We start from the raw sequence: 22614 nt of genomic DNA on the forward strand, positions 1-22614 counted from the left end.
ATCCTAGGGTTCCTGCATTTCACCGCTGCCTGCTCAAAGGCAGCACCTCCTCCAGCTATTTGAGGACCTGGCTGCAGGACACCCTTCCCCGAGTAGCTCCAGCCTGGGTCTGCCCTGCCCTATGCAGCGCCAGGTGGTCCCTGAGAGCCCTCTGAGGCTGGGGTCAGGGCACTTGTGGCAGAATGAAAGGGCACCTTCTCTTTTCTTCTTCCACCTGTGACCTCAGCTTCTCTTCCACCGGGTCCGGCTTTGAGGATGCGGCAATGTTTTCCGAGATGCCTGTAGAAGGGAGATGCCGATGGGTTACTCCAATGAAGAGGAAAGGAAAAGGAGAAGTGTGATATTTAGGGCTGATGACAGGGTCAAAGTGCATCCCAAGATGAAAGGGGACGCTGTGACTGCCTTCCCGGGCCTCTTTGGATGGGAACCTGCTTTGGCTTCCTCCTCTGGATGGCAACCTCTGCTTGGCTGAAAGCCCCCAGGAGACGCTTCCTTGAGTATTTCCGCTGTCCCTCCCATGACCCAACATCTGTCACTGGAAGAGAATTCTTCCTTAAGTCGCCACTAATCCTTTTACTATTGAGTTCTCTCATTTCCTCTTGCATCCTCAGGGAAGATGCAAAATTGCACTTCTCCATCCTTTGATACAGAGCCCTTCACAAACCAAGAAGACATCGCTAAACCATCTCACGTCTTTCTTTGCATCAGCTGATGTGCCGAATTCTCTGGCCTCAAATCATGTCTCCTGTTTGTGACTTCCCTCTAAAGTGGTTCCCAAGCCGGATTAACGCAGGAAATGCCAATATGCAACCAGCGCTGAGCACCGCACTCAGAGGCCCGTAAGACAGGGCCACACCATGGCAAGGCCTTGGGGAAGGCAGTGTCCCCATGCCCACTGACCACTGCTGTTTGTTGCCTGGTGCCAGCCCTGGCTGCTGGGCTTGTCTGGAGCCTGTCCTGTCCTAGCCTGGTGGCAGGGGGGCAGTCTGTTTACCCTCCTAGGGTCTCTTTGTGGTCACACTGCACTTCTCAGGCTCACAGAAGGCACCTGTAGAAGTCACACAGCCCTGGTTTTTACTCCGTGTTGGCGAGGCTACTATGGGCCAGGTGTTCTCTGGACATGATCAGACAGACTTCCTCCTTCTAGCACTTATTTGAGGTAATATTGTTCCCATTTTACAGACAAGGGCATTGAAGTTCAAAGAGGTTAACTTGCCCAGGGCCACAGGGCCAACTTCAGGAAGCTGGATCCAAATCCAGGGTTGTTTGGCTGCAAGGGCCCTGGAGGCAGAAATTCCCTCTGCAACCTTTCTGGTCATCTGCTTTCTGCCCAGATACTTCCCGTGGTGGGGAGCTCACTACTTTGCATGCCAGTGCATTTCATTGCGGGCAGCTGTTTCCTCTTACTTGGCGCTGAGACCTGCCCACTAATTTGCTTTCACCTCTACTTGGGATCTTTGGAGCATCCTAGCATGTCCTCCTTGTTAATCTGATGGTTCTTCAAATATACTAGCAGCAACAACAAAATACCCTACGTGTCTGGAGCTCTATCCTCAGGCTGACTGCACAGTTCTCTCATCTGAGGGCTCAGTGACATGGTTACTTTCCAACTGATCTTAGGTATAGAGCCTAGATCTGGACAGAAGACTCCAGATAGGTCCGAAAGGAGCAGGGTGCAGACAGCTTTTAAAAATTTATGTTCTATATTCTCCAGCAGGTGAATTGCTAACAATGACCACTTACTGAGAACCTTCTATATGCCAGGTGTTGCCATATTCTCCCAAGCACTGGGCTAGGTACTCTGCTCACCTATTTCTAATTCTCAAAATAACCCAGCAGGGAAGGCCTTACCAGCTCATTTCAGTTAGATTCTGAGGCTCAGAGAGGGCCATGGATAACCCAAGGTCACACAGAGAATAAGTGGCAGAGCTGGGACTTGAACCCAATATTTTCTGGTTCCAGCCAACACTGTTTTTGTTTTTCAGCAGCTTTGTCATCGTCATGGCCATGTCAGTTTGTCACGGGCCTCTATTAAGCTTGTGATCAGTTTAAACACTTTCATATTTTTATGAGTGGTTGTCAAAATACAAAAGTACATCCTCTTTCAGTTTGATTGCCCTTTTGATCCCAAATGCAATACTTCCTGTTTATTGGGGGTTCAGGCTGCCGAGAGGTCCTCATTCTGTTGTGCCTTTATTTTCTTCCCTTTGGCTGCCTTTTATGTCATTATCTACCTCACTGATAAATATGCTAAGTCGCTCAGGATTCTGTCCTTTTTCTTCCAGGCACCTGTTACTCTTTCTTCCTTGTGTCAAGTAACAACTGTCACTTGTAAACTGACTGAGCAAGTGTCTGACTCTATCATCTAAACACAGGGGATGCAGATACCATAGACTTCCCAACTGCAGATGGCACTGTCACCTGTGCTGGTGCATTTTATAGGCCCTAATGAGCCAGACTGCCTGGTGGTGCTGCACCTCAGGGGCAGGGCCTGGCCTCTGCTCCTCCTGTCACCCCAGTACTTTGTTCAAACTCCACGTCCAGCATGCACTCAGTGCTGCCATGTTTGCTGGCCCTTGTCCCCTTTGGAAAATGTCGGACAAGATAAACTGAAGGAAGGATCTTAATTTCAGACTGATAACAGGACTTCACATGGACAGAATATTTCCTCTCCCAACAGTTTCAGAAATGGGCAAACATATCCTCTAGCCTGTTTTTTAAAAAAAAGCTGTGAATCTCCTTCCTCCTTCTAACAGCTTTTGACCCCACACCAAGGGAAGCCCTGAAAAGCCCCATGAAGTCCTTGCTCTGTGGTGAGGGCTGGGCGTCCTGCAGCCGCGCACCGCGTTAGAGACCCCTGGAGGCGGGTGAAGGCAGGGCTGCTGGGCCCACACGGGTGCATCCCCTCCAGCCTGGTGAAGGCAGTCTCTAAGGGCCTCAGGAACAGACAGAGGGTAGGGGGAGGCCACGATTGGCTGGTCTTCCATGTAAAAGCTGTAGCTGCCCCAGCATGAGTGCAGAGCCCCTTCGCAGGAGTGGGGCTTTTGCCTCACCCCATTGCTGGCTGTCTTTCTCTGGGCACCTTGCAGTTTCCCTGGCAGAACATAGAGTCACGAGGGCCTTGGAAATGTGCGTGGTTTTCCAGGAGCCAGGGACAAGGAGAGCATTCTGGATGCAGTTGACACAAGAATGGAGATGATGTCAGCTACCATGTGTGGGGCATGCCCTTGGTCCCACCCACTGTGCCACCTCATTTATTCTCATCACTCTCACTGGCAGATATTATCACCTCTGTTTTCCAGACAAGAAGACCAAGGCTCATGGTGACCAGGTGGCTGGTGCAATGCCATAAAGCTACCAAATAACAAAGTTAGGTTTTGAATCCAGTGCTAGTCATTCATTCACTTACATAACAAATGTTTATGGGTGTTGACTATAGGCTGCCCCCATTCCAGGAGCAGTCTACTGGGGACGGTAGAAATTAAACCAACAAAAAAATTGAGTTTATGATAAAATGCCTGGGGTTGAAGGGTGCTATGAGGAAAGAGAAAGCTTTCTTTTCTCACAAAGCTATGAGGGTAAAAGGTGGAAGCATTGCTGTGTTAGGTAGGGTGATCAGGGGCCCTCTCTGAGGAGGGGACATTTGAGTAGAGACCTGAATGAGGGGAGGGAACAAGCACGCAGGACTCAGGGCAGAGTGCAAAGGGCCTGAGGTGCATCTGCTTGGCGCATCTGAGCACCAGGGAGAAGGCCAGTGTGCCTGGAGTGGTTGGCAGGGAAAGAGTGGTGGGAGCTGAGGCCAGATCACCTAGGACCCTGTAGGCCATGGCAAGGACTTCGACTTTGAGAGAGACGAGAGGCTCAAGCATTTTAAGGAGAGGAACGGCTGGATCTATTCCTTTGATAGCTAAGTCAAGGGGCTCTTTTGCTGATCAAGACAAAGCTGTTCCAAACTGAAGAATAGTTAATGTGAGGTGGCGCCAGGATGCTGTAAGCCTGTTGAAAGGATCGGGGGAAGAAAGCTGGGGCAAGGGACTGTGGGCAGCCAGAATGAGGGCACAGCATACCCCCAAGACACAGGCTAGCCACGTTGTCATGACAACCACAGGGGCCTCTTGCCAAAGGTGATGCCCGCGTAGTGCATGCATTGTAACCCCACCAGGAGACAGCCCCTGGCTGCCTCTGATGCTTCCTGAGGCTTGGCTTATCAGTCCTCTCGGGCTGGGAACTGAAACAACCGAACAAAAGCAGCTGAGCAAGAACAGAGGGAGTAAATCAAGGACACTGGCGCTTTGTAGGTCTCCGTGCCCACTGGGACTGTGGCCAGGGACAGAACCTCTAGTCACCTGACAGGAGGCACAGGGAGCCTTCCTTTCAAGCGCAGGAGTCTGGCTGGGACAGGGCACAGGAGGTCACAGCCCTGAGTGGCCTGTGAGGTCGCACTGTGGGCAGCCACTCCAAAGCAATGCCAAAGCAGGAAAGAAGGGCTCCATTCCAGCGGTTGGGGGTCCGAATGTCACACTCGGAGGAAGCCCTGAGCAGTCAAATAGTAACGAGGCTTCCAGCAGGCCGCGCATAGGCCCAGGCTGACCCTGCCTCTGAAGTGTCAGGTGTTTGGAAACTGGCAGCATGAGGACAAGAGGGCCCTTGCTGGGAATGCCAGCTTCCTGTGGGCCCCTCCTACCTGGCATGATGTCGGGGGCACTGGAAAGATCGCTGTAACACCTCTTCCCACTCCTCCATACTCTCCCCTCAAACACCCCCCTCCACCCGTCCAAACACTTCTGTACTGGTATTCGATGTCTGAAACGTCCAGGATCTCATCTCTTTGGTTCAATGGCTCTCACTGAGGGTGTACCCAAGCCTCAATGGGGGAGCTTGCAGAAGCCCAGAGACCCCTGGGCCCCACTCCAGACCGACTGGGTCAGAATTTGCAGCGAGCTTCCCCTGGTGAAGCTGATGATACCTCTTGTTAAGAAACGCCGCTCAAGGCTTTGAGCCCAGTTCCAACACAAGTACTCCACGCCAGAGTTACTGAGAAGGCAGGAGCTACAGTGGTTTAGACATGATTGCATACGGGAGCTAGCGTGTCCCTTTGCCCCTGCCCACCTTCCAGACCTGTGGGAGCCACTGTAGAGAAAAGGGGCTCTGGGGTCTGTAGCAAGGAGGACACATTCTCTGTGAGGCTGGAGCTGCCTGCACACGGCCCTTGTAGAGGGTGGATAAAATCTGGGTAATGATACCCCTGCACGGCTGCTCCGTGGTCAGGTACCTGATGTGTCTGATCTTTTATAATCTTTACAACACCCACTGCAGATGGGGAAACAGTTCTGACGGGGAACGTAATCTGCCCAGGATCACACTGCTGGTAATAGAGCTGGGGTCAGCACCCAGCTCTGACTTCAAAGCCGGTGCTCTTCCCTCCGTAAGCGATTCTAACAATGAAGAAAGCCATGCGGCAGATCACTGAAGTCTGTATTGACTTGTCCTTGCTCTTTGAAGGCGATGCTCTTTTCCATGAATGCCTTTCATATCTGGGGCTGGAGCTGAGAGAAAGCCTCGGTTTCTCCCGAGGCTGGCCTGTGACGACTGCCCTTCACTAACGGATCCACGGCCTGCACCCTGACCCCTCTTGGCCTCTGCAGCTGCCTGAGGGTGTGAGGAGCTGTTGGTACCCACTGGAGCCTGCCCCTCTGCAAGTTCAGCCCCCAGAACAGCCAGAGCCAGCCTGTGCCATCTGCTTGACAGTGGGCCAGAGTCCTAAGGAAGGCAATACTGAAATTTCCAACCAGGCACCAAAGCCAAAACGGGCCCTTTAGACTTCCAGAGGCTTCCAGAGAGCAAAGGCCATGGGGCCCAACATGGCCATGGCTCTGCCAGTGCCCTGTGTGGGAGGAGGCCGTGAGTTATGTGTCTCTACCAGGGCAGACGAGCCACCAGAGGCGGGGGGCAGGGGGGGGGGGCATTCCAGCTGGCTGCCTCAGCCGTGCAGCTAATGATTCATTTGCTCAACACCCGCTCTGGCCTCCTTGGGGCTAAACTGTCTCACGGAACCATAGATCATCTGGCCTCACCTTGTTCGAGAAGTCAAAGTGCCTATTCTCATGGAGATGGATGGTGTCAGGAGCTCAATTACCACAATGGTCAGCAGCTCAGGGGCAAAGATTCCAGCTTCCCAGTCAGACCAGTTCCTGTTTAACGGCTTAAATTTATTGTCAGCTGGAGTAATCGCACACTGACGGGTGCTCAGTGCCACCATCCATTTTGGTGTTGATTTTGTGTAACACCTTAGCTGCCCCTGGCAGGCTCTGACTTAAGGGCGTGATGAATGCCCTGCGGACCCCTGGCTGTGACTGATAATTTCTGGGCTTGTTCACACCCACAACCACAGGCCCCGCCCTCACTGCCCCTGTCTTCCCCCTGGGAGAAGGGGCTGCTCTCTGAGAGGAGGGATGGCCAGACTTTAGTACAATCAGGATCGTTCCGTAGCCCCGTTTCGGGGAAAACTCAGGCCCAGACGCCCCCTAATAGAGGGCTGGCCACGTCTCTTCCTGCTGGAGCAACTTCCCCAGCTGCTCGGCCAGCCTCTTGGACCAAGATCACGCCCCTGGGATGGCGGCCTCTCTGCTTCCGCATTTGCTGCTTCTTCCCCACGTGTTCCCTGTGGAGGACGGGACCACACAGAGGGTCGGCATGCATTAGGGTCAACGTGGGCTTGCGGGCGACATAAGGGAGCCCTAGGAGCATACTGCACCCACAGGAAAGACATTTCTAGTCTCGTCACTCTGCTTCAGCTTGACACAGGGGTCCTTCCGCGGTCACCTCTGCTCAAACGGGAGCTCTCTCTCCTGCCTCTCCACTGTCCTTTCTGCTGCAAACCCAGATCCATCTTTTGGTTTCTGGGCAGCATTTCTGGTTGCAGCCACTCAGAGCCGGGCACAGTGACCCTCCCACCGAGGCCCCGGAACCTCTCCCCCACCCCACCCTCTGGGGTAGGGTCTGTCCTGCCTGCTTCCCAGCCCACTGAGGCTTCCTCACTCCTCAGATGCCTGCTCACCTTTTAGAACACGGGGTTTCTTTCCAAGGCCGGGTCCCTCGGTAATTCTATTCTCTGTCACTTCAGCCCCACCAACCACTGGTGACCACCTGCCTGTCTTGGTGGCTTTTCAGAGAGAAATTAGCAGGAAGCTTGGCATCCCTAACACCCACTTACAGCTTTGTCACACTGGAACCAGCTGGTCTGGAGTGTTCTCAGGATACGGCCCACCTGTCGGGGACGGCGGTGTTTCTCATGCCTGTAAGAGCGAGCACGGGCCTTCCTCCCATAAAAACCTCTGGTGACAACGGTTGGTCAGGTTTGGTTGATTCTCCTGACTGGCTTATAAGAGAAATTTCAGGACTTTTAGGAGTTGAGTTGAGAATCCTTAATGAAACTGTCTCTCTCCACTTTTGGAAGCTTATCTTCTCCTAGCCAGTTTGTAAGCCAATCTGTTCACTTGGCAAAAATTTATTACGTATGAGAGTCAAAAGTGAGTTCTGAGACAGACCACAGAGTAGAACTGGCATGTTTGCAGAATAAGATGGCAGGAGCTGGCTAGACAACCAAAATGCCCACATGGATGTCAGAAAGGGGCCTCAAGAAATTTTTGAAGAGAATTTCTTAAGAGAGAGCTAACAATTCGCCTTAAGCCCATCTTATCCTCTTTACTGGGGGTGATGTATGTGGGGGTCCTTCTCCTTCCCTCAAACGTAGCGAGGGGGCTTGAAGGAGAGAACTCAGAAAGCTTGACAAGAATCCTTGGAAATGTGCATGTGTGTTGTGTGTTGTGTGTGTGCTATATGGGTATATGTATGTGTGTGTATGTGTATGTGTGTGTGTGCACGTGCACAGTGGACAGAGATCTGATTCCCATTCAGGAACTCTAGAGGGTAGGGCACGGGCTGATGACGAGCTAGGAGCAAGAGCAAGGAGCTGCTGCTGCTCTCCTACATGGGCGACAAACACGGAAGAGAGCCAGGTTAGGGTCCCTTTAGATCAGTGGTGTGCTGGTAACTGTTTAACAGCCAGCTCTCCACAATGACAACCCTGACTTATAGTGTTTGCCGGTTTCTATGGTGTAAATGCTTCCATCATGGCTGATTTCAAGCTACCAACATGTTGTTCCTGAATTTGGAGCTGGGAAGAGATGCACACTTAGAGGGTCTAAGCACACCACTTAGACCTTAAGCACACCACTTAAGACTTAGATCTTTTTTAATAGGGTACCTAGAGGGGCAATGGGACCTTGGTAGGAAGAACCCTGGCAGTCAGTGGACCACAGGATGCCTGGGGGCTGTGCGCTGGACCTATTCCGCATTCGTTTGCTCCTCCAAAGCCACCCTCCACTCCCTTCTCCTCCTCTGCTTCTTGCCCCAGGATGCTGGCTGCTAGAATAATCGGCTTCCTTACCCTCTGCCTTCTGGCTGGGTTCAGCCAATGGGGAACGTGGACAAGTGACTGGAGGGTGGGAAGAGAGAGAGGCTGAGTAGTTCTTTCCCCAGACATCTCTGGAGGGGCCATGAGCCGGAGGCATCGCTTGACTGGAGGTCACAGCTCCCATCAGACAGACAGGGCCTTCCTGCACAGCCCTTTCTGCCTTCCGGTTCCAGTAACTGCCACTCCTCCTGCCTCCTCAGGCTTAGGGGTGGCAATGCTTCCTGCCTCACTGCTGTGACTCCCTCCAGGCTGCTGCGGTCTCCCTTGGGGTTTCTCTACATTGCTCACACCTTTGTCAATGGCCTTTCTTCAACTCTCTTCACAATGCCTGTTTTAGGTACTGCCATCTGCTTCCTGTTTGGACCCTGACCCACACAGGCTCAAAGTGGGTAAGCAACTGTCCCAACAAGGTGCATCCCCTCAGGTCAAGGGACCTGCTGGTGAGGGACCTCCAACGACCCAGGAAAATACCCCAAATGAGGAAGATGTACCCTAAATGTAAGCTTTGAACACCTGCCAGGCCCAGAGAGCACAAAGCCATTACAAGAATGCCAGTCCAGGGAGATCTGTGCCAGCTGCCTTTCCTCCCCCTCCCTTTTCGCTCCAGCTCCTTCTTGGGGAAACTGAGCTTAGCAGCCTGAGGGAGGGAGGGAGGGAGTGAGAGAGAGAGAGAGAGAGGGAGCTGACCATATCCTTTTCCTCCTGGCAGTGGGCCTTAGTGGGAGGAAAGGGAGAGAAATCTTAACTTTGAGTAAAATTTGAATTATTGAGACTGTAGTTACAATATGAAATAACCAATGCATTTCGTTTTGTTTGCAATTAGCTGAGCTGCCCAATATCCACCCAGGGGCAGAGGGAGAACCGCCCTCCCGTGAGGATTTAAGGAGACAGAGGAAGAGAAACACAAGGGGGCCTTCAGAGCACCCCCCACAGTGCTCGATATCACTCAGTGCATCAGGCCACCGTCTTCAGCCATCTAGTCCCTGCTGGAGAATACGAGGCACTCAGAAAAGAAAACAAGAAGTGGTAAATTTTCTGTTCTCATCTTTAAGTGAAACGATCCTGACGTGAGAGGAAGTGAGGGAAATTGAAATCGTCAGAATTGAATTGGGATCTGCCTTTTACTACTGCTTCTACTATCACAAGGATTCCACCAAACAGTAATTTTTGTTTGATCTCCGAATCCTTGGAATCTAATCCTTCATACAGTTCTGGAAATTATTACAAAACATTTCCAAAGACAAGAAAAGTTCAGAGAATGATATAAATAACACCCACATACCACCTCCGTATTTTGAAAAAAATCTAAATAGTTAGCCACAGTTGCTCCAGTGTTTGGTGTTCTTTTGAACTAGAACATTACAAAGTTGGTAGAAGCCTCCTTTGTGCCCTCCCCAGCCCACTCTCCTCTCTCCCCAGGAGAGCACCATCCTGACAGTGTTGCACGGCCTTCCCTTTGTGCCTTCATAGTCTCCCTCTGTGTCTTTAATGTCCCTTAAACAGAACCTCACTATTTCTTGACCTAAGGGAGGTGGTATAGGTGTGCTCTTTATAAATATTTGTTGGACTGCATAACTGTACATGTACGGTTTATGCATTTTTCCACATTTTTGTTATCTTTCACAATAAAACAAAGCTCCCGCTCCCCTCCCCCAATAGATTGTATTGAAAGTTTCGAAAAGCATTGAAAGAATTTACACGAATGGTATCATTCCATTTATATCCTTCAGCAATGTACTCTTTCCATCACCACTGTGTTTTTGAGATTTATTCACATTGCTACATGTAGATCTAGTTAATTTATTTAAAATTCTCTAAGGTGTTCCACCATGTGACCATATCACAGCTATGGCTCATTTACCCATCCCCCAACTGGGGGACATTTGGCTTGTCTCTCCTGTTTTTGTTTGTTTGACTGTTTGCTATGATGAGAACAATGCTGCGATGAACACCTTCTTGACATCTACGTGACACCTTCTCAGTGTGTATTCCTAGGAATGGAATTGCTGGCTTATGGGATATGCAGAAGTTCAGCTTTACCAGATATTGCCAGAATCATCCTCAAATGGTTGTTCGTGGACTTTAACTATACAATTCACTTCTCCTTGTTCTATTATCCTTTTTTGAATGGAAAGTTCTCTGCTCTGTTCTGTGGGTCTCCTGCCCACAGCTCTGCCCTGAAGTACTCCTACATACGCCCATCTTGGGTGGGCCCCTGGCTCCCTACGACAGCTCCCTCGTGGTTTCCCGGACAGACACCGGTATTTTCAAAACACCACTTAAAGCTTTCTTTCTGCTGGTTGTCTGGACACACAGCACCCACTGTGTCTGAGCACAGACAGCCCTGGTTTCCTGTTGGTAGGTCTTCCCCAAACTCATCATTAACTTCTTTGGGGAAATGGAAAGGTCTTGCCAAGCTCATTGTACACGCAACAGAATTGTCCCTAGGAAACAGCAAGACCTTTCCTAGGCTGAGATTTGTCAAGCCCAAAGGGTGAGTTTGACCATGGGAGAGGACAGGTGGAGGGGCCAGCCACAATGCATTTTAGTCTAGAAATGCAGAGGCTAGAATTTTGTCTTCTATATGTTGGATTGTTATGGACTGAATGTTGGTGTCCCTTCAAAATTAATATGTTGGAATTGAATCCCCACTGGGATGGTGTTCAGAGGTGGGGCCCTTAGGAGGTGATTAGGTCCCGAGGGTGAGGCCCTTACCAATGGGATTAGAGCCCTTATAAGAAGAGGCCAGAGAGCTAGCCCACTCCTTTTCCATCATGTAAGGACACAGCGAGAAGCCAACAGTCTGCAACCCAGGAGAGGGTTCTTACCAGAAGCCAACCATGCTGGCACCCTGATCTCAGGCTTCCAGACTCCAGACTGTGAGAAAATAAATTTCTGTTGTTTATCAGCCACACAGTCTATGGCAATTTGTATTAGAAGCCCGCACTAAGACATTGGTCAAATGCCTAATTCATTTGAAGGAGCACAGATTTGCACCATGACAAAAATGTTGCTGGCCACTGGTTGTAGGTCACATCAGTGATCAAGTGCTCAAAGCAACAGACAGCCCCCTCCTGGGGTTTGGTTGTACTTTTGCACAGAAGAGTGGTTAATAGTGCCTGTGAGCAAATTGGCTGAGAGAGGTGGTGACTGTGGGACTGTGGTGACCTCCACCAGTTATGCCAATTGGTGCTGGTGGCCCAGACTGTGGCAGGCTCTGTGGCCGGGGGCTGTGCCCGCTGCCTGTGCATTTGGTTTGTTTGGTTCCTGGCACTCAGAGTCAGAGTCCATGATGATTCACTGAGCATCTACTCTGTCCTCGGCTCCATCACATATACCTCGCTCGACACTTGGTGCAGCCCTGTGGAGTAGATGTTTTCCTCTCACGGACAAGGAAATGGAAATTCAGGAAGGTTAATAGACTGAGGTCACCTGACCAGCAAATGGTAGAGGCACGATTCAAGCAGGGCTCTCCTGATATGAAGGCAAGTGCTCTTTTTAGTAAACTATAGTTGCAGTTCAAGACCGGAACCAGGGCCCATGCCCAGAGCCTCCTCTGTTCTCTGGAAGGACTGGCAAGGGAATCTGGAACGACTCAAAGGGTCTGGAGCCTTGGCAATTGGGAACTGGACAGGGAAATGGGGGTGGGAACTCCTCCTCAGTCCCAGCCTCCATCTTGAGCCTGGAAATTTGGCCAAGGACCCTGTGTCACTGAAGCTGGTTGTATCATCACAAGAACTGTGGATTGGAATAATGGTGAGACTTTATCACTGGTCTTACAGAGCCACCTGCGTCCTTTTGGAATCAACTGAGACGCTATCTCAGCCTTTGGGACAGCTGCTTTATTTACATTCTGCTTTTCTCCAAGGGGTTGGCATTTTGGTCATTCATTTTCGAGAGAATGAAAACATCTCTAATCCATCCCAGCCCTCACATGTCTCCTCACCAAGGCTGTGAGTGTTTCCTGTGCATCTTAAGGAAGTCTGCGTTCACAAAGAGGTAAAATCATGGCACTTGAGGGCGGAGGCATGTTAGATTCATATGTTCATTCAACAAGCAATCAGCAGATGTCAGCTAAGTCTCAGGATTGAATATCCTGGGTCCTGGGTACAGAATATCATTTGGTCCAATCACCCCATTTTACAGATGTTGGAACCTAGGCACAGAGCCCCTTAGCTGGTGCCTGGGGCACATTTAAGGCAAAAATTTGATCCCTTAGATATCACTGATTGATTCAACAAACATTTACAGAGGACCTACTGTGTGCAGATCACTGCGCTCAGGGTTGGGGAAATAGTTACTCCATCCATTAGGGCAGACAGATAAGAGACTACAGTGTGATACAAGGTAGTCTCAATGTAGATACAATGTAGAACTTACACAATGTGCTAAGTTCTCTCACAGAGGCATGCATTCTCTGTGAGCCCAGAGGAAGTGACAGCTCTGGGGAAGGGAAGCTGGGACCATCTGCCTTGGGAAATGTCTTAAATAAGCCACAAGGTTAGGAGGGAGGAAGATGTGTTAAGTTGTAGAACCCTTTCTTCAAACAAAGGCTGAATGGCAAAAAGAGAAATAGCAGTGGCTTTTGTTGAATCTGGGTGGGTGAAAATCCTGGGGCCCTGCTGCTTGCACACTGGCTCCCCTCACCTTCACTTTATGGTCCCTACAGGGCTGTGCAGAACACCAAGGTCCCACAGAGCCCATTTTGAAAACCACTGGGCTAGATGATGCTGGCGGGTCCCCTCCAGTTCTGTCTCAATCGGTGGTTCCTCTCCCTGGAATTCCTGGTTTCACATTCTGTCTCGATCATACTAGGTTCTCAGCGGAGTCTGTTGGATAAATGGGTGATAGTCTGGCCTTTGGCTTTCTCTCAGATTTGTTGTCCCCAGGTGCAGAATTCCAAAAAGCATCTCAAGGCTCAGTCTGAAACAATTTTACACCAAATGGGAGAAAGTAGCAACAGCAGGGGCCTCTCTTTGGAGAAGAGCAGAGATGCCACAAGAGGTCACTGTAGGAATTCTGTTGGGGAGAAAAGAGCTCCTCAGAGGCCTCGACGCTGGAACAACGTGGGGGGGGTGGGCGGGGCGGGGAATAGGGAGCCTTCAGCTTTGGTGCCTTTCCCAGTCCTCCTAAGGCCCCTGCTGGGGATTTGGAGCTGTCACTGCCCGATTGTCAGGGTCAGGTAGTACACTCCACCAGTGGCAACCCAAGGGCCCCACAGGGCATTGCAGCCACAGTGGGCTGCTCTTGGACACTGCTTCTGTTCAAGGGGTCTTTGCTCCTGGGGTGGTGAGAGGGATGGGGGAAGGGAAGGGAGGACTAGTATTCAAGAGGCTAGAGTTTTGGGGGCAATCAACAATGCCTTTTGGAACGTGCTAATGTCATGTTTGTGGATTTTTAAAAAATTTATTAATCATTATTATTGCTATCTTCTGTGACAGTATATGAAAAACATACCCACAAGTAGAGGCGATGGAATGTTCTAGTAGGTTATGTTTTCACAGAAGTTGGGTCAAGGGATAAATGCAAGAAAGCTGTGGTGTCATCCAATGTGGAGCGCTGTGTGGGGCACATCTGTGAGCTCCTCAAGGGCAGTGATCTCCTCACTTCCATTTACCACAGAACAGAATAACTGACTGACCACCTACTCCCAAGGGGCCAGGTGGGGTCCGCACGATATGTGGTCAGTGTGGGTCTCCCTGGGGTAGCCTGGGCTTGGGCTGGAAGCGTGTGTACCCAGAAGAACAGCCCAGCGCAGGGGCAAGGCGAAGGCCTGGGTGGGAGGGGGGTGGGGTGGAGTACAGATTATTGACTCCTCAGTCAGTTAGCAAATGCCATGGAACTCGAGTTGCTGCCTGGGGGCTTTCTTTTCCTAAAAGGCCTCTTTGACCAGGACTTCCTTGCTCAAAAGTGTTCAGTGGCTCAGCTGCCTGTAAGATAAATGCTCAGATTCAAGGCTCTCAGCTAAATGGCCTAACTCACCATTTTAGCCTTTCCCTCATCCAGTCCACCTCAGAGCAACTCCCCAAGAAAGTCATCCTCCCCCTCCCTGCCCCACATACAGAAACAAGCACATACCGCACACACATATACACCCCCCGATGCACCCCCCACATACCACACACACAACCCAAAGACACGCAACACACCCATACCACATACATGCACACCACACACATACCACACACGCAATACACACATACCACATACATGCACGCCACACACATACCAAACACACGCAACACACACATACCACACACACACAACACACATCCCCACACCACACACACATACCACACACACATACACACCACATACACACATGTCACACACAACACACACACCCCACACACAACTACCCCCTGACTCTCCTCTGAGATTCCGAATCCTGCCCATTCTTCAAGGCTCAGCCCAGGCCCGTGACCTTGGTGACAACCCTCAGGTTCTACTTGTTCTGGTAGGTTCCCAAAGCTCTGACAACCTGTCCCCCTCACCTGACACGTTTCACATGCTGCTTGGTGGTGCGACGTGTCTTTTACGTTTTAATCACAGGCCCTTGGTAGAAGTTGGATTGTGAGCTGAACGAGAGCCAGTCTCTGATCAAGTATCGCTCAGAAGAGACACTTGAGAGAGAGGCCACAGCCCATGGCCCTGGGGCGGGCTTTCCCTGGCTTTGTGCCTGCTCTGTGTGGCCATCAGGAAGCAGAGGACCCGGAGCACAGCTCACACGGACGCTTCCAGGGAGCTACGCTTTCACGTCAGGCCTCCTGCTTTTGTGGAGGGTCCACACAAGATCATCTGGTGGAACACTTCCATGTCTTTGGTGAAACTGCAGTTAAAGACATCGTTCACTATGTCACTCAGTGTCCTTTATACAAGGGTCTGCACCATAAATTCTGGGTTGTGTTTAGTTCCAGGAAGAAATTCTATTTCTGCAGATAAATTAGTACACTTCCTGTTGTCAGAAAGCGCAAACTGTAGCTCTGAGGGCTTCTCTTTCTGCTGGTGGCTAGATAAGAGTCAAATTTACTGCCTGTGTGTTGTAATCTGCTCAGCTGTGGGGTCCAAAAGCATTTACTCCTTCAGCTTCTTTTAAATGGACTTATTTCATTTTATGTTCAAACGTCTCACTATACTTTCGCGAGATGTGTGAGCCTGGCAGTCATCTGCGGAGGTATTGATTTGGCTCATTTATTGTGTGTGCTGTCTGCTGGGGGTACAAAGATTCATTTGATGGCCCCCAGCTTCCTGGGAGCTCCTACTGTAGCATGGAGAAGAGCTATGGAAACAAATAATTACAGCACAAGGTTGGTGCTCCGGCAGATGTGCATGGGGCTGGAGGACAAAGCAGACTCGGGGAGAAGGGCCAGGGAAGGCCTCATGGAGGAGGTCAAGGGTGAACTGGTTTGGGGCTGCAGTGGGAAGAGGGCCGTGAGTGGAATAATACGTTTCTAACTCTGAAATCAGATAGAGTCATCTCTTCATGTACATGTGCCCTCATGCTGGCGGGGCGGAAACTCTTGGAGGGCAGGCATTGATCTCTGTCCCTCTGTGGACTCCAGGATGCCCGGTGCCGGGCTGAGGGCAGTGCAGTGTGGTGGTTACAGCTCCGGCGCTGGAGCCAGGCTGTCTGCTTTTGCATCCTCAGCTGAGCAAAGCCAGGCAGGTTCACTTAACCACTTTGGGCCTGAACTCTAAAGTGAGGACGATAGTGTCTCTACCTCATGGCGATTTTAGGAGCGTCAAAGAAGAAAACACACATACGAGCTTAGAATCATCCCGGCACACGGTACTCTGGGAACGGTTGCTGAGTAGTCCTATCTGCATTATCGACAACATGGCACCATTTAGGGTAGCTAGCGCCATAACCATAAAGTGGGAAAAACACACACAGCTGAATCCAGCACAGCACTCTCAACTCAGCCAGCTGAATCTGGTTCAATTAGTGTCACTTCCAAATGATGCCTACTTAAAAATAACCTTGTTTTACTGATTCCTGAAAGAGTGTGAGGGAGTTGGCCTCACCGCAAGTCCATGGGTAACTTTTGTTTGTTGATGATGTTCTCAGCACTGGTCACTAATATTTCTCTTAAAGGACCCCCACCAGCTCTGGCCGTCACATCTAGGGGGCACACTGGGCCCAAGGCTTTTCCTGCCCCACTCTGTTTTTGTTGGTTTCCCTGTTCAATGACTTTCAATAGGCCCAGGCTTCGTGGGTAGGCAGTAAACGAAGAGAGAACCGCAATCTGGATTTTCAGCCAGGAAGGGGAGAGGAGGTGTTCATAAGAGCGCACACACACACATGCACAAAACCTGGCCTCTCCATGGGCATCTGACTGTGTGTTGGTAAATGTTTAATAACCACCTCTCCAGGGAAAAAAAGCCCCGATTTATACCGTTTGTCAATTTCCTTGGCGTAAATACTCCCACCCCAGCTGAATTCAAGCTGTCAGTGCGTCGTCACCGGACGTGAGACTGGGAAGAGATGCCCGGAAGCACACCAATGTATAGTATTTCCACTATGCAAACACAGTAGAGGTAAATAACCCCGAGAGCACAGATAATAGTAAAATACACTAAGTTGGTTAGGAAGTGATGAATTTTGAGTATTTGTTACCTTTGTTCCTAAATGCAATTTTTTTCAATTGTAAGTGTACATAATTTAATTTTTCCTTAAATATTTCTGAAATGGTGACCATCACTCCCGTGATGTGGAACGAGCTGGCTCCAGCACATCACTGGGCCTGGCTTCCCTTCATCAATCTACAGTCTCTTCCAGATGGCGCCCTCACGTCACCACTAACTCTTTGTTCCTTTAGGCTATGAGACTGCCTTTACACAAATTATCTTGGGCATATGTCTACCCATATATACAGACATATTCTTATGCAAAATAGGAGAAAACCTCTCTGCTCAGACTTGCTTATTACTCTCTCTCCACTCCCCCAAAACAACCAGCCCCACCTACACTTCCATGGAAACTTAGGAACATGAAGGCAAAAGAAAGAAGCAATACCCAAGGGAATACTTAAAATGGAGGGTGAGGGAAAGTAAGAGAAGGAGACAAGAAAACAGAACAGAAAGCAGGGAGGGAACACAACACAGACCAAACCCAGAGAAATGGAAGGGCCAGAGCAGTCGTAGTCGCTGCTCCATTCCTCCATGGGAAGCCCAGATTACAGGTCAGGAAGCCAAATGCACCGAGGGAGTTGCTATGAGTCTTAAGGGAGCCATGGGTCCTAGACTTCAGCCCCAGCGTGAGTCTGAAGGGCGAGGGTTAAGGCAGGAAATGGCTCTAGAAACAATCTGTTGGGTTGGGAGGTTTCTCTCAATGAGAAGAGTTCCCTTCAGAAAGGTGGTCACTGGGACACACGAGCACTGGTGGTGCCAAATCTCCCTCAGAGAAGCTCCCAAGGAGTCTGTTCAGCAGCATGGCGTTTAGTCTCAAAATGGCAGCTGGGAGATGTTAACACTTCTCTAATTGGGATAGCATGCTTTTAAAATAAATAGGTATTTCAAATGCTCTTAATTAGCCTTCCAGGCAAAGTGCTTTCCATTTGAAGTCTGCTGATTACTTCAGGCAAAGCTGGGCCCTGCGGAACCTGACTCCTGCTGTAACTCAGAAGAGGGCTCCCAGAGAGATGTGCGGCGGAATTACGGAGAAGTCTGCGGTTGGAGACATGCAGGAGTTTTTCAAGGGCCCAGGAGGGTCAGGGACTGCGGGGCAAAGAAGATGGGGCACCTCTTGTCCTGAAAGCCTTGGAAATGGCTTCCCAGGCCCTAGAGGAAAATTGCCCCTGGGGTTATTTGAGTGGAATTTTCCACATCACTGTTTCTATCCGAGCAGCATCATGAAGACTGGAGAAGAGGCCAAACATTGCACGGCTGGTGGCAGCTCTTAGCCATGGCTCCAGTCAGGGGCTTGCCAGGATGCCCAGAAGGTCACCTCAGCACAGCCTCCCAACAGAGGTCATTGCACCCTTCCCAAGCCCGGCCGCATGAGTTACGGCCCCGGGGAGCCCTGGCTCCTTATTGGAGAAAGCGCTTGGCAGAGTCTTAGCTCCGAGTCCCTGCCCAGGTCTCTGGCAATGCGAGGGTGGGCCTGGTGCATTTACCTGACTCCTGCGTCCTGGGGCCAACACTAGGCTGCTCAAGCTCCAGTCAGTGTGTCTTAGGCTTCCTTGTTCAATGTCTCTGAGGCAATCAACAGCTATTTGATATGATCATTACTATTACTGAAACTAAACAACCAACTTTCCTAATAATTGAAGTGGCTAGGGTCAAATGGGTCATCCTCTTGACGTTGGAGCTCTGCTCCATTTCCCCACAGAGGTCCTGGGTGCTGGATTTCTCCAATTACAGGTCACTCCAGGGGCCTGGCCATCTCAAGGGACCCCTTTGTTTGGAATGCACGTATTGCTGATTTAATCAAAGCTCTGTAACTGCTCGGTCCCAGGCTCGCTGGAGAGGAAGCCAGCTGCCCCTGCCCGGGACGCCTGCTCCATCAGCCTTCCCGGGAGCCGCACACTCCCCTCGGGTGACTTCCTTGGGTCACATATCAAAAGGGAACATACTCTGCTCTGTCCACTGCTTACAAGGTGCAAGGGTCCCCCAGAAAATCACTGTGTTGGTTTAGCATTTGCATTATTAACACACTGAAGTATGACTATCATTGTTGTCGGCAGTAAATAGCATGGGACTAAGACCATCAAGTTTGGACTCAGAGAACTGGATTCAAATCCTAGTTTCAACACTTGCTAGCCATGGGACCTTGGGAAGTCACTGAATCACCTTCTTTGGGACAACGCACTTCCCTCTTAGAGCTGTCGCGAGGATGAAAGGAAACAGCGCACATATCGTGCATAGAGCTGGTTCTGCAAATGGTGGCTATTTTCATCGTCTGATACTCCTAGGATTAGTTAGTAGTGGCTCTAGAGAGCTCAGAGTAGGACCCTGAGGAGCTGGGACACAGAGTGAACTTAGTTTGGAGTGTGGGGTGGAAAAGGGCAGGAGGATGAGGCAGCAGCTGGGAGGGTGGGTGGCTGGGGCCAACAGCCAGGAGCAAGCACACAGGTGGCGACACTGGCCCCAGAGAGGAGGGGCAGCCAAAGAAGCTGCCCTGACAGCAAACCTTGCCCTCCTGAACCTCCCAAGGGTTGGATGGGTTATCTGTCAGGGGGGTGTGGGCTCCCAAGACCAGACCAGCTTGTATCACCTTCTCTTCTTCCTACAGCTCCACTTTGTACCCACCTAGAGCCACCTGCTGCATATGCCGCTGGGTGATTTCTTCCTTCAGGCGACCTGTGAAAGACACAAAAACCACACGTGAGTTTCTGACTGGCGGGAGGAAGACTTGGCCTCAGAAGCATGTGGCAAGCTAAAAAAACATAGGTAGAGTAAGGGAGACAAAGCTTGCATTATTCCCAAGAAGAGTCCTTCCATGCCCTGGATTGTGCTGGAAGAGGAGGCTACAAGGGCTGGGGCCCTGGACCATCAAGACACATGTCACCTTTGGATTTAATCATCTTTGGGTTCAATTACCTTAGTCTGTCACTCATAACCTTTGCTAGGGCCCTAGTCTCTTAACTAGTTCTATCTGTCTATTATTAATGAAGGAGGAGGCAGGATTTGAATCTTTTAATAATTTATAGGACCACTTTTAAATCCACTTCTTTCTTTTAAGCTATATCAAACTGCATCAAATAAAAAAAGACGGTAGTTTTAGTTGACAATAACCTTAACATGAACCTTAATATGATCAACAACAGTCGATCATTTGGTATGAAACACATATTATTCTAGGTTGCATTAATAAAGGTATAGTGTAGGGGCTGGCCGGGTGGTGTGGTGGTTATGTTTGTGTGCTCCGCTTCGGTGGCCTGGGGTTCACAGGTTCTGATCCTGGGCGTGGACCTAGCACTGTTCATCAAGCCATGCTGTGGTGGCGTCCCACATAAAATAGAGGAAGATTGGCACAGATATTAGCTCAGAGACAATCTTCCTCAAGCAAAAAGAGGAATGTTGGCAACAAATGTTAGCTCAGGGCCAATCTTCCTCCAAAAGTAAAATCAAACAAAGGTATAGTGTGTAGATCAAGGGAGGTGATAGCTCCACTGTTCTCTGCAGTGGTCAGACCACACTTACTATTTGTTCTAGGAGTTACTCTTCATAAGGAGCGTTAGTAAAATAGAAAATATGTAGAAGACGGTGACTGGGATGGTGAGCGGTCTGAAACTATGCCGTATGAGAAACGTTTGAGGTGACCTGAGACGTGTAGATGGAGAAGAAAAGACTTGGGGGGAGAGTGCTATGGAGATAATGGCTGTCTTTAAAAATTTAAACGTCGTCATATGGATGAGAGAACAGATTTATTTTTGTCCTACTGCTGAGGGCAGAAGTCAAGTCGAATAAAGGCAGACTTGGGGCTCAGGACGGGGAAGAAACAGCTCACAGTCAGGACTGTCTCAGCATGGATTAAGTTGTCTCAGAAAGGGCTAAGTCTCCTGGCAAAGCAGTGAGGCCCTTCCTGAAAGTGCTCGAGCCGAAGCTGGGGGACCATCTGTTGGGTCGTTAGGGTGAGAATTCCCGCCCTGGGTAGGAGCTGGGATGAAATGACCTCCAGCCCTCTTCCATCTCTAAAATTCCATGATTTCATGCTTGAGGGATGGGGGAAACAGCAGCCACGGGGTTTGTTTATGTCCAAGGGCTCAGAGCACTTGTTAAAATGTCAGTGCTGTCTATCTCGCATGTCCCATTTGGGAGACGTGATGAGGCCACTTGGGGGATTCCGAGAAAGCCTGGGAACCTCAGTGCTTCCTTGTCTAATAGATTTCTTTCCTCACGTAAACGACATCCCACACCTCAAAGGCTACAGTGGAACTGAGTATTCAAAGATAAGTAGACAGTGAAGCCGTCACAGGAGACCTTGTCTCTCACTGAAAGTTCTAGGCCGCTTCTAGAAGGTTATGATTGGGAGGGATGGCAGACGCCATTCAGTTTAACTTCCCACCCAATTTAGGAATCCTTTCTACAGAATGAAACGGTCATTTCCCATCTGACTTTCATGTATCCAGGTGGTTCCATTGATTAAATTGTATATCAGGAATTACTGATGTGGCACTGACACCTGCTTCCTTCTAACTTTCAGATTTGGACCTGGTCTGTTCTCTGGAACAGCATAGAAAAACGATCCTCTCTTGTTGGCAGTAAGAGCATGTCACGCAGCTGAGGATGCTACAATGTCTCCACTTAGACTTGTCCTCTTGGGTTAAACATCACCAGTTCCTTCAGCTCCCCCTGGGAGACTGCTGTTTCCAGGGTCATCATGATGCAAGTCTGTGCCTTGCCTTCCATGTGTCCCCCTGGAGAGAACTGTGCACAGAGGATTGGGCTTAAGTAATTATAGCACCCTGATTCCAAGTGGGGGGTAGGTGGGAACTTGGGGAGTATATTGAGGGGGAGTTAGGGAGGTGGAAACCTGGCACAAGGATGAGTATTGGACGATGGAGCCAACGGGAACATGACCTGAAAGCCGGGTCAGCCACAGCCACGATGGGGTCTTGTCCCTACTCTGAGCCACCTGCCCCTTATTGTGGGTATCAGCAGAGTAAAGAAGTAGGGGCATAGGGGTGGTGCTGGGCTGAGACTCCAGCCACATTGAGACTCTGCGTCACATTGCTGACTTGAATTGTAAAGAAGCACAGTATGGCATTCTTCAAATAAAAGGAGACAGTGCTGTGACAAGTGCAGCCCACCCTTTAGGCACACCTATTCCTTTAGGATAGGCCATTAAGGGCTTTGCATGCCCACGGTATGGAGAGCCAATGGTGCCTCAGTGCCTGGCCTGCTTCCTGAGTATCTGGCACAGGGACTTTGTACCATGAGCCTCTTTCATGCCTGGGTACCTCCATCCTAAAGAGACTGGCCAGTGACCTGCTCCTTTAGAGTACATGCTGAGCTGCGTTTCTCCCTGGAAAACCACCTCCCTGACATCGAGCCTCCTTGACAACTTGCCTCCCTGACCACCGGCCTCCCCACCAATGGGCCTCCCAACCATGTGCATCCAAACCTCATGCCTTGTCCCCAGTAGGTGCACAGCCTTGTGGGTGATGACTTCCCCTGCTCCTATCGGAATGTCC

The 22614-nt window shown here is 50.2% G+C and overlaps 1 protein-coding gene across 6 annotated transcripts in view; it reads right to left on the minus strand.

Annotated features, from left to right (window-relative positions):
- Positions 1 to 22614, minus strand: part of KIF6 (kinesin family member 6) — a 371457-nt gene that overhangs the window by 27798 nt on the left and 321045 nt on the right. For all 6 annotated transcript variants that reach the window (XM_070244518.1, XM_070244517.1, XM_070244519.1 and 3 more), the window contains 2 exons: positions 19727 to 19777; positions 195 to 279 (listed from right to left, as the gene is read on the minus strand). In XM_070244518.1, coding sequence (XP_070100619.1) covers positions 195 to 279; positions 19727 to 19777 — 136 coding nt within the window. The remainder of the gene's footprint in view (positions 1 to 194; positions 280 to 19726; positions 19778 to 22614) is intronic.

The sequence above is a fragment of the Equus caballus genome, chromosome 20, assembly GCF_041296265.1.
Source record: "Equus caballus isolate H_3958 breed thoroughbred chromosome 20, TB-T2T, whole genome shotgun sequence".
Classification (NCBI taxonomy): domain Eukaryota; kingdom Metazoa; phylum Chordata; class Mammalia; order Perissodactyla; family Equidae; genus Equus; species Equus caballus.